The sequence below is a fragment of the Littorina saxatilis genome, linkage group LG5 (genome assembly GCF_037325665.1).
Source record: "Littorina saxatilis isolate snail1 linkage group LG5, US_GU_Lsax_2.0, whole genome shotgun sequence".
Taxonomy (NCBI): Eukaryota; Metazoa; Mollusca; class Gastropoda; order Littorinimorpha; family Littorinidae; genus Littorina; species Littorina saxatilis.
Window position 1 is genome coordinate 50,739,449 of NC_090249.1, and position 16,279 is coordinate 50,755,727.

The 16,279-nt window shown below is 41.3% G+C and overlaps 1 protein-coding gene and 1 long non-coding RNA gene across 2 annotated transcripts; both read left to right on the plus strand.

Annotated features, from left to right (window-relative positions):
- LOC138965895 (uncharacterized) lies at positions 1-1,111 on the plus strand. Its single transcript, XR_011455551.1, has 2 exons — positions 1-389; positions 670-1,111. It is a non-coding gene; the product is annotated as an uncharacterized lncRNA (long non-coding RNA).
- Positions 1,112-9,153: 8,042 nt separating this feature from the next.
- LOC138967387 (Rieske domain-containing protein-like) lies at positions 9,154-14,681 on the plus strand. The gene is made up of 5 exons (XM_070339931.1): positions 9,154-9,220; positions 9,817-9,946; positions 10,457-10,491; positions 11,753-11,833; positions 13,652-14,681. Exons 1-5 carry the CDS (start codon positions 9,161-9,163, stop codon positions 13,832-13,834), a joined length of 489 nt encoding a protein of 162 aa, XP_070196032.1. The 5' UTR covers positions 9,154-9,160; the 3' UTR covers positions 13,835-14,681.
- Positions 14,682-16,279: the final 1,598 nt, after the last annotated feature.

A 16,279-nucleotide genomic window follows, 5' to 3' on the forward strand; every position in this document is an offset into this window, starting at 1 on the left:
TCGTATTTTTGGTAATGTGTATTGTAGTAAATAGAATAGACTATAGCGATGGTCAGACATTGGAAAGGGCTATAGGCTGCATACCGTCGCGTTGACCGCAGTGGAACCTTTGTGTAACTGACAAGGTTTTTCACGTGCAAGTAATGCAGGCGACAGCTCACTGGCAATGTCATAGCAAGAACGACTTTGTAAAATCAGTCGCCGTCAAGGAGCCAAGCTCGACTCATGTTTTTCGTAACACGTTAGCAGACGGGCTCCTGTTTTAGGTATCTGACTGAAGAAGGATGAAGACTGACGAACTTTCCCTATCAGCTTACATGATATCTTCCATTTTCATATTCATGCCAGGCCGGCGACTGTACTAAATGTTGGCTTTACACTCTTTTGAGGTATGTTTGAAACCGGTTATATTTTCATGTCATGTTGTCGTATGTGAGAAGAGTGACTGGTTCTGTGTTTAACGTTATTGTGTAGGCCTAAGCTATTGTGCTACACTGCTTAAACATGTGAGGGTTTTACGTAACGTTTTCTTGGTTTTAGAAAACAGGAATTAACGTGTAAATAATTATATTGGCTCATGCAGCTTAATATGTTGGACGAGTGAGTATTTTTATTGTGCGAGTGAAAGAAACTAAAGACAAGTTGATTTATGGACTATAAACTTTACAGTGTTCCAACTGGAGGGTTTTCATCGACGGAGGCTGAACTGAACCAGTCAACTGCGGCTTGGTGTACATGACCATGGCATGGAGAGCTGGCAGGGTTCTACAGTTAGCCGCCGAGACGAACTGGAAGGATCAAGGACTACGTCAAGCAATGGTTGCGGTGTCGTGAGGACTGGTGCACCCTTGTCAGTCGTCTGAAGGACTTACAGCCATACCAACATCTTGAAAGCCGAAAGATGGCAGTAGGGTAACGTACAGTAGAATACCTATTCGTCTTACCTGTTAAGCTGCTTTGTTTGAGCCAAAAGGTGTCTGCGTCTTGGACTGTAGAGTTTCTTGCGGTGTTGTCGGCCTAGGGTACTGGTCGAAGCCCGGAAATGATTTTGTGATGTAAAAAGCTTTGTAAACAATAATAATTAGTCTTGGCAGTGTCAAGATCCATTTAACACCAGGTTTTTGCGTGTGTGAGTGCGTGTGCGCTTGTGCCTTGTAAGCTACTGTAGCGGACAACTATTCAGATTACATTCAAGTCTGTAAACAAATACTAAATTTATAGAGTTGTGTAGAGGCATTTATGATTGTCTAAAAACCGGGCTATACCACTCCATAACAGACAGACATGAAACTCGGCGGCAGAAAAATTGAAATTGGTTCATGTATGACGCGGAACTCGGTAGAAGACAAAATGTTAGTCAATTCCCAAATAATACAGAAGTTAAGTCGGCGACAGATATGCACTGCAATTTCATTGACAGGTCTTAAAAAAAAATAAAAAAATAAAAAATTATTGTTATAAATGAAGCAAAATCGTGACCATCCCTTCGTGTTTTTGATTGGTTGTTCTTGCGGTTTAGTCACAATTTGTTTTTGCAAGAGCATGGACCGTTTATTCCTTTACCGATCTCTGTGGTTGATTGCTTTTTCGGTACTTAAAATGGTTAGTGTAAAAAAAATAAAAAATAAAATAAAAGAGAGGATCTTGGTCGTAGACCTCGTCTTGTCTGTACTGTTTTAAACGTCCGATAGCTCCTTTGAGGTAAGTAAACTGTGTGGACCGAGGAGTCGAGGACACCAGGACGGGCATGAAACAAGTAAGTGCTTCAATTGCTGTGCTGCCGAGTTTTGTATGGTACAAGGAACTATTTGAGTTTTTCTCCCACCGAGTTTTTTTCGTTATAAGTTTATGAAACAGTTTCAGGTCAGCGCGCAGCGCTGTGCGCGCTGAACCGATTTTGTTGTTGTTGTTGTTGTTGTTGTCGGGATCCACTACCAGTAACTCATCCTTATCTTCTCCAGTGTTTTCAGCCGCGATTATCTCCCTTCTTCCGTGTGGCGTCACTCCATATTCCCGTTACTACGTTACTATTTTTAGAAGGTCACTGCACGTTACTATTTTTAGGTCTTCAGTGTTTTGCGCGTTTATCTCCTTTCCTTCGTGCGCCGGCCACCCGGCAAAGCCGGGTCCCAGGCGCAGCCTGGTATTCGGCTCTACTTTTTCCCGGCGAAGCTGGTACCCGGCGAAGCGGGTAATCATCTAGTATATATATGTATATCTATATCTATAAATATATAGAGATAGATGACAGTGTATTTTTCGCGTGGCTATAAATTGATTCGACCTTTTCACTTTTACAGTAAGGACAACTTACGGGTACATGCAAGGAAAGCCCACAACTTCTAAGGCGAACAAAAGGGCGACGGTAGTCTCCCTGTCACACTCGACCCCTTTGAATGAACTTAAATCCCTCCCAGGTGGAATGGGAACAACACGAAAATGATTCAGTGACCAAAACACCACAATCACCTTTGAAGGCGAAGTCCACTCAAACGGGATTGAGAATAACTGTTATGGCTTCTCGAAGGAAGGCCTGAACATACTGACACACCCATGCCGCTAGACCACATCACAAACAGAACTCTACAATCCACAGGTGTTGCCCACACACACACACAAACACACACACACACAGAGAGAAGCCGTATATATATATGTATATCTATATCTATAAATATATAGAGATAGATGACAGTGTATTTTTCGCGTGGCTATAAATTGATTCGACCTTTTCACTTTTACAGTAAGGACAACTTACGGGTGCAATCGTGACATTCTAAAAATAGTGGGGTCCTGATTTGGCCTATTATGGTCCGCTGGACCCGAAAAGCAACAGCTAACTAACTAACTAAAAATAGTAACGTAGTAACGGGAATATGGATTGACGCCACACGAAGGAAGGGAGATAAACGCTGAAAACACTGGAGAAGATAAGGAAGAGTTACTGGGAAAAACCATAATCGGTTCAGCGCTGCGCGCTGAGAGCACGTGTTGAAATATCTCATCGATGAGGTTGTGTCCGGGGTCTCTCTGAATAAGCCCACCAAATTTGAAGCAGATCCATCGAGAACTTTGGCCGTGCATCGCGCACAGACACACAGACAGACAGACAGACAGACACACAGACACTAGTCGTATATATATATAGAAGGCGTGGCTACGAAAGCGTAGTTGCTGTAGATACAAATTACCGGATATAAAGAAGTATTTTACAGGAAGCAGATCTTCGGGACATACATGGTTGGCTGCTGACGTCACACTTGGCTCAGTCTTGCGCTGTCTTATAAACTCGAACGTTTCCCCAGCTTACGAATGCTTCGTCTACAATAAAAGCGCTCAAAATAAATCTGAATATCTGTCTCCATGACAACCACTAGCCCAGCGAAACCTCATCAACCCTCTCAAGAGAAGAAAGCTTTGGAATACATCTTTGTGAACACACAGTTCTCTTATTAGACACATTTTATATAAGGTTTGCATACTGGAAGTAGCCTATGTGACGTGCATGTCCAAAACACTGTAATTGTGGTGCATGGGAGACCTGGTGATGGGATGGGTCGGAGTTGGACAATGGATAGACACATAAACAGGGAAAAAGACCTCTTCCTGACAATAATACTTGTCAGAGAAGACAATAATATTCACACATATTTCCAATGAACTTTTCAAACGTAACAAATCCGAAGAACCCGTTTTAGTTACATGGGAATTCCTATTTAACATCCAACAATATTGGGTCTCTTTTATCGCTTTTGCTATTTTTGGCTCACGTAAGTGTAGCCTATGCGATCGTAACTTTGTCTGTCTGTGCGTGCGTGTGTGCGTGTGTGTGTGTGTTTGTGCGTGTGTATGTCTGTGGTAGAAACTCTAACATTTGAAGACGTCACATTACATTGACGTCACATTATGACGTAAGAGGGTTAGACGTCACGCGAAGGAAGTACTGAAAGTCTCGGTCATTATTATTTTGAGCGCGCCGAGACTAGTTGGCAGTCGTGTCCTGTAAGTAGGCTACATGCAGACAGACAGATCTAGATCTAGTGTCTCGCTTTCTTGCACAGTTTCACCTATGCTCTTTCTGTGTGTGTGTGTGTGTGTGTGTGTGTGTGTGTGTGTGTGTGTGTGTGTGTGTGTGTGTATGTGTGACGGAGTGATTGAGTTTGTGTTACTGTTTGTCGATTTCTTACGTGAGCCTTGATGGCTTCGCCTCTTGTTATATTTTATGTTAAGAATTCTAGTATGTAGAGTGTACGTATTAGTAATAGCCATGTTAAATACAGGTATGTCGACTTTTGGAACAGTACGAACAGACCACAAAGAAGGTCTTAAGTGTCTTCAGACAAGTTTCCTTTTAGGTCGAGGTCTCCTTTCCAAGAAAGAGTTCTTACCGTAACCTTGTTGATTCATGCTTGCTTTGGTCCTTGCCTTTCCCGACACAGAATATGATATCCAAGGTTTACGATACTGACCTGTCGTGAAGACATGATGTATCTATTGTTCATTCTCTGTACGAGATAATAAAGTATTCGTATCACACTGTCCTCTTCCGAACACAAGAAAATGATGCACTGTCAGCGACGATGTCCTCTTGTGAACACAACAGCACCCACTGTTCACGACGCTGTCCTTTTGTGAACACAACAGCAACCACTGTTCACGACGCTGTCCTTTTGTGAACACAACAGCAACCACTGTTCACGACGCTGTCCTTTTGTGAACACAACCTGACAGCAACCACTGTTCACGACGCTGTCCTTTTGTGAACACAACAGCCACCACTGTTCACGATGCTGTCATTTTGTGCTTTGTAGCTCATTCCACACAAAAACAAGTCGCGTAAGGCGAAAATACAATATTTAGTCAAGTAGCTGCCATTTTTCAGCAAGACCGTATACTCGTAGCATCGTCAGTCCACCGCTCATGGCAAAGGCAGTGAAATTGACAAGAAGAGCGGGGTAGTAGTTGCGCTAAGAAGGATAGCACGCTTTTCTGTACCTCTCTTTGTTTTAACTTTCTGAGCGTGTTTTTAATCCAAACATATCATATCTATATGTTTTTGGAATCAGGAACCGACAAGGAATAAGATGAAAGTGTTTTTAAATTGATTTGGACAATTTAATTTTGATCATAATTTTTATATATTTAATTTTCAGAGCTTGTTTTTAATCCGAATATAACATATTTATATGTTTTTGGAATCAGCAAATGATGGAGAATAAGATAAACGTAAATTTGGATCGTTTTATAAATTTTTATTTTTTTTACAATTTTCAGATTTTTAATGACCAAAGTCATTAATTAATTTTTAAGCCACCAAGCTGAAATGCAATACCGAACCCCGGGCTTCGTCGAAGATTACTTGACCAAAATTTGAACCAATTTGGTTGAAAAATGAGGGCGTGACGGTGCCGCCTCAACTTTCACGAAAAGCCGGATATGACGTCATCAAAGACATTTATCAAAAAAATGAAAAAAACGTATGGGGATATCAATCCCAGGAACTCTCATGTCAAATTTCATAAAGATCGGTCCAGTAGTTTGGTCTGAATCGCTCTACACGCACGCACGCACACACACACACACACACACACACACATACACACACACATACACACACACATACACCACGACCCTCGTTTCGATTCCCCCTCGATGTTAAAATATTTAGTCAAAACTTGACTAAATATAAAAATCATACGAACACACAAATTATCGTCTGCTCACACTTACTGCAACGTTTCGCAGAGATGTTGCGACTTTTCGCCTGCATTTTAGTTTCAGTCTCGGACGAAATTGCAAGAAGAAACTTGATGCGATTATTTTACCACATTCTAATGAACAAAGAGGAACCATAAATTCTATCAACTTCAACACAATATCTTACCAAAAAGATCAATTGCCTCTGGCACACCTGTCGTCTGCAGCCACGAGTTTTCCCCAAATATGTAAATAATTTTCAACTTTGATTCTGATTGGTCGGTTAATCGAAAGAGCTCACGTGAAAATCGTGGAACCTGTGACGAACAACCTGCTTGTCCCACATGATTTATTTTTAATTCGTGTACATGTTGTATTTTTTCATGGTATGCTGATAACTTGTGAGAAGGAGGATGACTGATGACTGTGTGCGTGTGCAGTGTTTCGGTGATTGCGCTTTGTGCCCTACATTATGTTTTGACTCGAAGGAACCCAAAGATGTTTTCAGAAGTCTTGTCTGTTCGTGCATGCGCGCGCGCGCGCGCGTGCTTTTGTGTGTCAGTGTGTTTGTGTGGTGTGTGTGTGTGTAGTGTGTGTGTGTATGTATGTGTGTGTGTGTGTGTGTGTGTGTGTGCCGGCGTGCGTGCGTGTGTGTGTGTGTGTGTGCCGTGTGTGTGTGCGGCGTGTGCGTGTGTGTGTGCGTGCGTGCGTGCGTGTGTGCGTCCGTATGTGTGTGTGTGTGTGTTTGTGTGTGTGTGTGTGTGGGCGCCGCGCACGGTGTGAATCAAAACCACTGATATGCCGGGCGAACTTACACCAAATTAGCATAGCCGGAAAACAATTCTTTCAAGTTTAACACACACACACACACACACACACACACACACACACATAATTGCTCACACAATCACACAAACACTCACGGTACCGGCACATTGACACACCTGCACGCCTCACGCCGTTTCAGTGAACAGGCCGGCCTGATATACAGTCTTACTGCTCGAGACTGTCCCGCTCAAGCACAAAATCTCTCAGGTCTCTATGACGCAGAACTGAATGCATTCCAGAGCTGGAATATAATGCTAAATTCAATCATAGTAATACAAATGTAGTTACTTTTGATATTGAGACATTCGTGTGTCCCCGCCGAATTATCAGAATGGTAAACAAGAGCACACACAAAAACACCCAACAATATCTCGAGTAACTGAGAATCAAACAAACATTAACAAGTCACGTAAGGCGAAATTACTACATTTAGTCAAGCTGTGGAACTCACAGAATCTTCTTCTTCTTCGTCGTTCACTATTTTGTGATTTGCGTGATGCAGCGCTTTTTGGCACCCAGGGGGTCCCGCATCTCCGACTTCGGCCGCCTTGGACGTTGGTCAGGGGTCCCTCCCCTAGACCAATTGCCTTCCTGGGCTGTTGAGCTTGGTCTGCCCGTTTTTCTACTTCGGAGTTTTCCTTCTCCTAGACTGGTTACCTGCCAGGGTTGACGAGTCCAGTCTACCCGTTTGGAGGTTGCTGAGATGACCGCTTGTGTCCTTGGGCCTCTGTGCCGTCACACCGGTACTGTCCAGCACACCTCCGTCTTCACCAGAGCCCCGTTAGCCAGCAACCAACCTGTCCGCTAAGGGAGAGCCCTACCAGTATACTTCTCACAATGAAAAATCACCCCCATGTTTTAGGGAAAGTGAGATTTCAGCGATTTTCTTCCGACGGCATAGCTTGGTTCTGTTTCACCACCATACCACGATGAGGAGGGGATGGTCTTTTATGGTGGTCTCACAGAATAAAACTGAACGTAGTCCGCCGCTAGTGCAAAAGGCAGTGAAAGTGACGAGCCTGTTTGGCGCGGCAGCGGTTGCGCTGTGCTTCATAGCACGCTTTACTGTACCTCTCTTCGTTTTAACTTTCTGAGCGTGTTTTTAATCCAAACATATCATATCTATATGTTTTTGGAATCAAGAACCGACAAAGAATAAGATGAAATAGTTTTTGAAACGATTTCGGAAATTTAATTTTAATCATAATTTTTATATTTTTAATTTTCAGAGCTTGTTTTTAATCTGAATTTAACATATTTGACATATTTATATGTTTTTGGAATTAGAAAATGATGAAGAATAAGATGAACGTAAATTTGGATCGTTTTATAATATTTTTTTTTTTTTACAATTTTCAGATTTTTAATGACCAAAGTCATTAATTAATTTTTAAGCCACCAAACTGAAATGCAATACCGAAGTCCGGCCTTCGTCGAAGATTGCTTGGCCAAAATTTCAATCAATTTGATTGAAAAATGAGGGTGTGACAGTGCCGCCTCAACTTTTACAAAAAGCCGGATATGACGTCATCAAAGACATTTATCGAAAAAAAGAAAAAACGTCCGGGGATATCACGAACATTCGACCTAGACACAATCATTTGTCGTAGTAAGCGTAGACATCCGGTCTGCTCCCCGCCTAATGGCCGATGTCTTCCGTCTTCGGGGGACTACGTGGGTTTAAATTTGGAGTGGTCCTTCTCCTAGAGGAGTTTCCTTGCAGGGATAGTGAGCCTCCTCTGCCCTCGTTTTAATTTTGGAGTGATCTTCTCCTAGGACAGCTGCCTTCCAGGGTTGACGAGCCTGTCCTGCCCGGCTATTTAACCCATAGTTGGGGGTTGGTTCGTGGGCACCAGGGCGTATCCACACGCCGGTGGGCCTGCATGCCACACGTCTAGGGGCCAACCTCCTCCGAGTCCTTGTAGTTCAGCCTGGGGCCTTTCGGTACCCAGTTCACGCCTGTCGCCACGATGGAGGCACTACAAAGGGCTTGCTGTGGAGAGGTTATGTACTGGCAGGAGAGACTGACGCAAGCTGCTCTCTTTTCGCGTTGTCCTGAAAAGGACGGTGCTAGCCAGCGGTGAGGGCTGAAAGCGAGAGGTGACAAGCACAAAACACTTCGCCAACACACTAGACACATCACACAACCATTTGACAGGCGTCCGGGGATATCATTCCCAGGAACTCTCATGTCAAATTTCATAAAGATCGGTCCAGTAGTTTAGTCTGAATCGCTCTACACACACACACACACACGCACACACACACACACACACATACACCACGACCCTCGTCTCGATTCCCCCTCTATGTTAAAACATTTAGTCAAAACTTGACTAAATGTAAAAACTGGCAAAATTATTGACGACATGTACACCACCGTGTCGAACATTCAGCCAGCAACGCACGGTACTGGTGATCAGATCAGGCTTGGTCGGACCACAGGCGGAAGGTATCGTCCACTGGACTACTACTACATGTATCACAGAAAGTAGTCTTTCTGTGATAGTAGTAGTCCAGTGGACGATACCTTCCGCCTTTTTTCGGACAGCCTTGTTTTACTTTCGATCCCTTATTGGAAGGTACGTCACTCTCAAGTACATGTGATCATGTTCAGTAAGACTAGCCTCCCTTGATGATCGCTTCAGAACGCGGTGTTAACAACCTGGGGATGCAGGGACATGACAAGTCTGATGTACGTAACCAGCTTGAATACTTCATGTAGCGAGAATCGACTACATCGGGGATAAGGATGTTAATCTTTTGGCAGCAACACACACGACTGTGGTTGGGACTATACCGCACAAAGATAGTCTGTCAGTGTCACTGTTTCGCAAGATCAGTTGGCTTGAAGCAGAGATCTTGAACTTCAAGTTGAAGCCAGTACTATGATCAGAGTATTTCAATTTGACAAGAAATGTGATCCTAAAAGACGCTATACACGAGATAAAACCTTCACCTGGATGCCGGCTTAGGAGCATGCAAAAAGAGTGCAAGCAAGACCACAGCGGGGGAAAGAAAAAAAGAAAGAAAGAATGTACACAAGTAGGTACACTAAAGCGATGTCCAATGAGTTTGTGAATATGAAATAAAAACTGAGAAAGCTCTTGTCATGTTAATGTTGCAGAGACTAGCGAATGACATGTAGGAACCTGTCTTTGTATAAAATCAAAGGTATGGGTAAGACTCGATGTCATTCATGAAAATGTTTTGTCTTTTATTATTCATTATTCAAGCATATTTCTAGGAGATGATGATGGTGTACTGTTACCTTTGGTTTTATTGTTTCAGAAGCGTGTATGTGTTGGAACAGTGCAGGAGATCCTTGCAGCAGGCAGGAAGAGGACAGAGATAGCAGACAGAGATATTGTGGTCATCGCACACAGAGGGAACTTCTATGCACTTGACAGTTTTTGCTACCGTTTGTATCTTTTCATCATGCTTTTATTTTGTTGTTGTTTATTTTTATTGTACAGGTAAACCTTTGAAGTGTGTGTGTGTGTTTGTGTGTATGTACGTGTAAGTGTGTTTGATTATTCAAAATGAAGACTTTAACAAGATCAGCCGCTCTCCATAACAGCTGTTGTAGCTGAAAGATATTTCAGATTTTGCTACAGTAATTTTTGTTTTCATAGTGTATTTTTTAAGTGTAAATTGGTGCAAACATATTAGCAGACATGTTGCATGTTTTATCATCATGGCATACCATTCTACATAATGACATGGTCAGTGGTTCGAAAAATATCTGTTGTTTTCTTTCTGGGAACTTTTGAAGTGGTGGTATTCAAAATCAAAAGTTAGGTCATAGGTGCCCTATCAATGAAGAAGTATCACTTTGCAACTGTTGCTGCAGAAAAGAAAAATGTCGTTATAAATGGAAAGCAGGTGAGATTTTCTTTGACATGATTTTCTGATTCCTGTTTTGTTGCAGATGCTGGTGGCCCTTTACATCAGGGAGATATTGAGGTATGACTTTTCTTTTTCACAATTTGTTTTAATTTAATGCTTGTACAAGTAATATTACCCCATATCATCATCTATTTTTTGCAGTTGTTTTTAATGTTGTTATGGAGATGACATGATAATGATGTACTTGTGTGTGAAATTTGGTTGCATGTATAATTTATGATGAGTAAATTTATAAGCATTTGTTTGGTTCTTTGTGTATGGGGTTTATTAAGTTCTTCACACACTTTTGTGCCAGTAACTTTGACTGAATTTTTCCAATCTAAATTGTCCCAATTTGTTTTCGGTTAAGCCTTGGGTCAGTCTATTACTCTGATGCTTATTAAAACAATTCGAGCATTGTGTTTGAATAAATTGTTGTTTGCTGGTTTACTTCTCACCTTAAAGGTGGTCGTCTACATTTTTGCTTTTTTTCAATAATCTTATGGTTAGATTTCGCTAAAACGTTATGTCAGATGATGAATGAACCATGGGGAACAATGATATAGAAAAAAAAATATATGTAAAAAAAGATTTTATTTTTGGGTAGCGTGACTCACGCTTCCAATATTTTGTTTTCTGTTTGCTGAGAACATGTGCTTTGCCTAAAAATACTGACCAATCAAATTCATGTCACTATGCTTATAGCCACGCCCAAACAAGTGCAGCAACAGTTTGACACTGGAGCGCTGTCCACGCTTTTTTTTAAACGCACGAAATGCACGGGATTTGAGAGGAGTTTTGTGCTTGGCATTTTCCAAATAAGGATATCCTACTATGAGTACTACGCTGGAATATTACAATGAATTTTCAAACGGCTACACTGGCTTCGTCTTTCCTGATGGAAAGGGGGGGTATTGTTGATAATTGTAGATAATAGACTCTGCATTTTAATGGTCAAATGGCGATTTCGGTATAAAAATGTAGACAAGGACCTTTAACAGTCTGCTCAGATTCTTCAACGACCAAATGTAATAGACAGACTCCGGAAATAACTCGGGTTTGCAAGGGTTGTGAAAGAGCGAATAACTCTTGCTTTTACTGAGGCAAACTGTTCACACGTGTTCCTTGTACACGTACACGTTTCAGACACACCCCTCACTAGTGACTGGTATATATGTCACATGGGAAAGTTTGACTCAACAAAAGTCGGAGTATTCACTCTTTCACAACCAAAATAAAACTTGACAGAGTTATTTCCGAAACATTCAGTCTTTTATCACATCTTTGTTCTTAAAATTATGAAATTAAACCTGTCTTAGTTTTATCTTTGATATTTCAGGACATGGGACAAGAGGCCTGCATTGTGTGTCCGTGGCACAAGTACAAGATAACACTGGGCACCGGCCAGGGTCTGTATATGGTGAGATTCTCTATGGATTTCTTCACCTCTTGAAGTACAGTGGAAATTGTTCGAGGCACACATGAATAGCTTTTAAATCTTTGTACAGTTGAATCCCCCGTTTAGGACCCTCAGTTTTAGGATTTCTTTTTTAAAACACTGTACATTCTCAGGTTTCCTGTTGATTAGGCCTAAAAAAAAAAAAGGTCTGGTTACGGTAACCCGACCTACCCTATTTTTAGGGGCTGACCCTATAACTTTTTATTACATTTGTCAAAACAAAAAACAAGAAAACGAGTGCAGAAAACGCAATGAAAGCGAACTTCTTTTTTGTTTAACACTTTCGCGACGGGACACTGATAAATCAGTACCAGCGCTGACACGCCCATGGACGGGAAGCGCATTTTTCAGTACCAGCCATAGAGGGTACACGACTCGTGATTGCTTCCCGGTTTTTGAAGCTTGCAAATAAATTGAGTTGTTTCCCTTGATACACTTGGCGTCCCCTTCTGCCATTTGCAAATCCGCCTGATTTGTGTGCGTTTTTGAGGGAAAAAAAATGAATCAAAGGCGAGCCTTGTCTCGGGAGGAGATTCTCCGGATGTTGGACCTAGAGGATCCCGTAGAGCATGATTCGGACGTATCGTTTTCGCCTCACGAAAGCGATACAAGCAGTGAAAGTGAGGAAGAAACAGTCCCGTTGTTGCTAGTACGAGTCGGCAAACTACACGTGGTTGGCGGTGATACTGCTAGACGAACATGTATCTCGGAATCGTGCAGGAGCTATGGGGGCGTGGCAGCACTGATAACAATGGATGGCTGGAGCCTTCAAATCCTTTTGGAATTGTTCATAGGTGTACAGTTGGTACTTTGTTGTGAAAATGTGACTTATATTCAATATGGATTACCTAGACATCATTTGGTGAGTGTTAGATCTACAGTTTTGTTTCATTTGAGTCAGGATGCTGTGAGTGAATGCGTGATTTGCTTGTTTTTTTCTTTGTACTGTCTCCTTATTTCTGTGTACAATGTTAACAATATTTCAGCTAATTCATAGGTTTTACACCTTGTTTGGTTATAACATTATTTATAATACTTTCTGTTAAAAAATAACTTAAAAAAAAAGCAGTAGAAAATAAAACACACACAAAAAAACGTTAAAAAACACAAATTATCCCCCTTTCACCCCCCTTTCACCCCCCTTTGCTAAAACAAATCGCGTGACAAACTTATAAATAGCACGACTGAACTGGGCATCCATTTTTGAATTAGTACACAAAATTTGGTGGTGATTGGACTTAATTCAAGCTTGCTAGACAGATTTCTTTACAGTTACTGATTTTTGGGAAGTTTCTTGGTGGCAAGCTTGGGCAGGCAGGACGTAAACGCCGTGGCAGTGCTAGTCACAATAGTGTTAAAAGGTAAGTTCAAAATTGTTCAAAAGAATATCCATAGTCGCACACTTATTTCCCTGTCAAGTAGGTTTAATTTGTCTACATTAGAAAAAAATGTTAAAAAAAAAAGGGATTGCCTACCTTCCTACCCTATTTTTTTTGGCTATGTTACCTTAACCACACCTATTTTTTTGGGGGGCCTTATGTCTCTTAATTTACGACTCCCCTTTTTTAAATTAGCCTGATGTTCTCCGATTTATGGAGTATTCTTAAACAAGAGGTTCTATTTTACAATGGATTAACTAACTTAGCAGTAGCATTTGAGACTCCCTCCATATATAGATTTTCTGTTCATGAACAGTGTGTTGTGTTTTTATCAGTTTTGTGAGAAGAAAAGCGTTTTATTTTAGACAGTAAAGTGTGTCTTTCGATTCTCTGCCGACAGGCAGTGGACCCTTTCAACCTCAAGAAACAGCCTGAACTGAAATCAAAAGGTGTGAAGCAGCGAACGCATGTAGTGACCATCGAACATGGCCAGGTGTTTGTAACACTTTCCTCTGTTGATACCAAACTGGACTCGGATCACTACAACTGTGCAGAATACAGGCACACATTTAACCTCGGATGATAAATGCCTGTGTTTAGTATACAATGAAACCCTCCTTTTAAGACCTAAAAGCAATCTGTGAAAATAAGGTCTTATAATGGAGGGAGTCTTCTTCTTCTTCTTCTGCGTTCGTGGGCTGAAACTCCCACGTACACTCGTGTTTTTTGCACGAGTGGAATTTTACGTGTATGACCGTTTTTTACCCCGTCATTTAGGCAGCCATACGCCATTTTCGGAGGAAGCATGCTGGGTATTTTCGTGTTTCTATAATCCACCGAACTCTGACATGGATCACAGGATCTTTTTCGTGCGCACTTGGTCTTGTGCTTGCGTGTACACACGGGGGTGTTCGGACACCGAGGAGAGTCTGCACACAAAGTTGACTCTGAGAAATAAATCTCTCGCCGAACGTGGGGACGAACTCACGCTGACAGCGGCCAACTGGATACAAATCCAGCGCGCTACCGACTGAGCTACATCCCCGCCCCTGGAGGGAGTCTAAAAATGGGGTAAATTTACAGACGTTATGAACAGAACATCTGAAAAAAACAAGTCTTGGAAGGGAGGGAGTCTTAAATTTGAGGGTCTTAAAATGGGGGTTCCACTGTTCTAAACATCAAGGAAAATACTGCAGCAGTGTGCAGATCACTTCTATCAGTCTAGATCAACGGAAAGACACTCTCAGGTGTTGATGGATGACCTACAGGCATGATCAAGGACATTTTGTCAAATGTCAAGGTTACAGCAAGGGCGAGTTCACTGCATAGGTTGTACTCACCATGCCAACAACAAACTCTTTGAGATGGAAATGTGAAGGTTGAGTGCTTGTATGTATGCATATCAGGGCATAAAAATGACACAAAACCAACTTTCTTGATTGTTTGTGATTTAATTAATCTTTGTGCTCACAAGGGCTTTGCGACAGGAATGATATAGCAAACAATCTGACACGTGTTATGACAATATTGCCTGTACTGCGACCACAGCATGGCAGAAAACAACTGCAGTGACACAAAACACTGTACATTTCAACAAAAGTCATTCAAGCAGCGGAACTCAATCCTAAGATCTGTTATTATCGAGTATCGAGATATCTAACCATTGTGTAAGTTAACAAATGTATTTATTTCTGGAATAAACCCTGTTAATTTTTTTTTACAAGAGAAAAATTCCAGACAGAACTCTGTCAGGTTTTGTTTGTTTTTTGTTTTACATATAGGCTGGGAAAGAGTTGTAACCTTAACAGTGAGGCAAAGTGAATAATGCGCTCCCATCTGCATGTTTTAAAAAGATAGGCAGTTTCTGCCATGTCTGCTTGATATCATGCCTGTTTCTTTCAAAACCCTGCAAATCAGAGCTCATTATTCACAGTGTGTCTTGGCACTGGTCATTTCTACTGAGCTATACATAGCTCAGCTTGCCTCATTTTCAAGGAATACAACTCTTCCAAAGCCTGTAAAAACTTGGGCAGAGTTATTTCCCTACATCATCTATTGTGGTGCACTGAAAACAGTAATAAATAGATACCTTTTCAAGCATTAGGAGTGTTCAAGTAAATGTATTATTAATATCTTCAATACTGTTCTAAAAATACATATTAATCATTTAGAAGATGGCCTTTCTTTCTTTATTTGGTGTTTAACGTAGTTTTCAACCATTCAAGGTTATATCGCGACGGGGAAAGGGGCGAGATGGGATAGAGCCACTTGTCAATTGTTTCTTGTTCACAAAAGCACTAATCAAAAATTTGCTCCAGGGGCTTGCAACGTAGTACAATATATTACCTTACTGGGAGAATGCAAGTTTCCAGTACAAAGGACTTAACATTTCTTGACTAAAATCTTTACAAAAATTGACTATATTCTATACATGAAACACTTAACAAGGGTAAAAGGAGAAACAGAATCCGTTAGTCGTCTCTTACGACATGCTGGGGAGCATCGGGTAAATCCTTCCCCCTAACCTGCGGGGGGTAGAAGATGGCCACTGCAAAATGTTCTACTGTTTATTTTTCTTCAAGTTCAATTCACATATATATATACTAATAACTTAAAAGGCATCTTACACAATACCTGCCTTTGTCCAGGTAAACATTCAAACTCGCTGCAGTATGACTAGGTGCTTCTTGCACAAAACAACAGTCACTATGTCAGTTTAAAATGATTACAACACCAAAAAAACGTTCTTTCGTGATAAACAAAAGCTTATGATTAACAAACAAAACAACACCTGGGAACAAAGTAAAAGGACCATACTCCCATTGGACTGAATGTAAAATTTGCACTGCACCTAAAACACACACATGCACACGCAAATTATCCATTAATGGTACTAATAGGTGAGGTTATATATGTCACAGGACAAACGAGTATCCAGGACAATCCAGAATTGTCCTAGGACAAACGCGGATCCTTGTTTTTCCTAGGAGAAACAAGGATCCCAGTTATTCATGGAAAATATCAAGTA

Excerpts from the sequence above, each read along its gene's own strand:
- LOC138967387 (XM_070339931.1), top strand. The coding sequence starts at position 9,161 with ATGATCGCTTCAGAACGCGGTGTTAACAACCTGGGGATGCAGGGACAT. Across the intron at positions 9,221-9,816 it reads AGGGACATGACAAGTCTGAT|AAGCGTGTATGTGTTGGAAC; the intron begins GTACGTAACCAG and ends TTATTGTTTCAG. Across the intron at positions 11,834-13,651 it reads CCGGCCAGGGTCTGTATATG|GCAGTGGACCCTTTCAACCT; the intron begins GTGAGATTCTCT and ends CTCTGCCGACAG.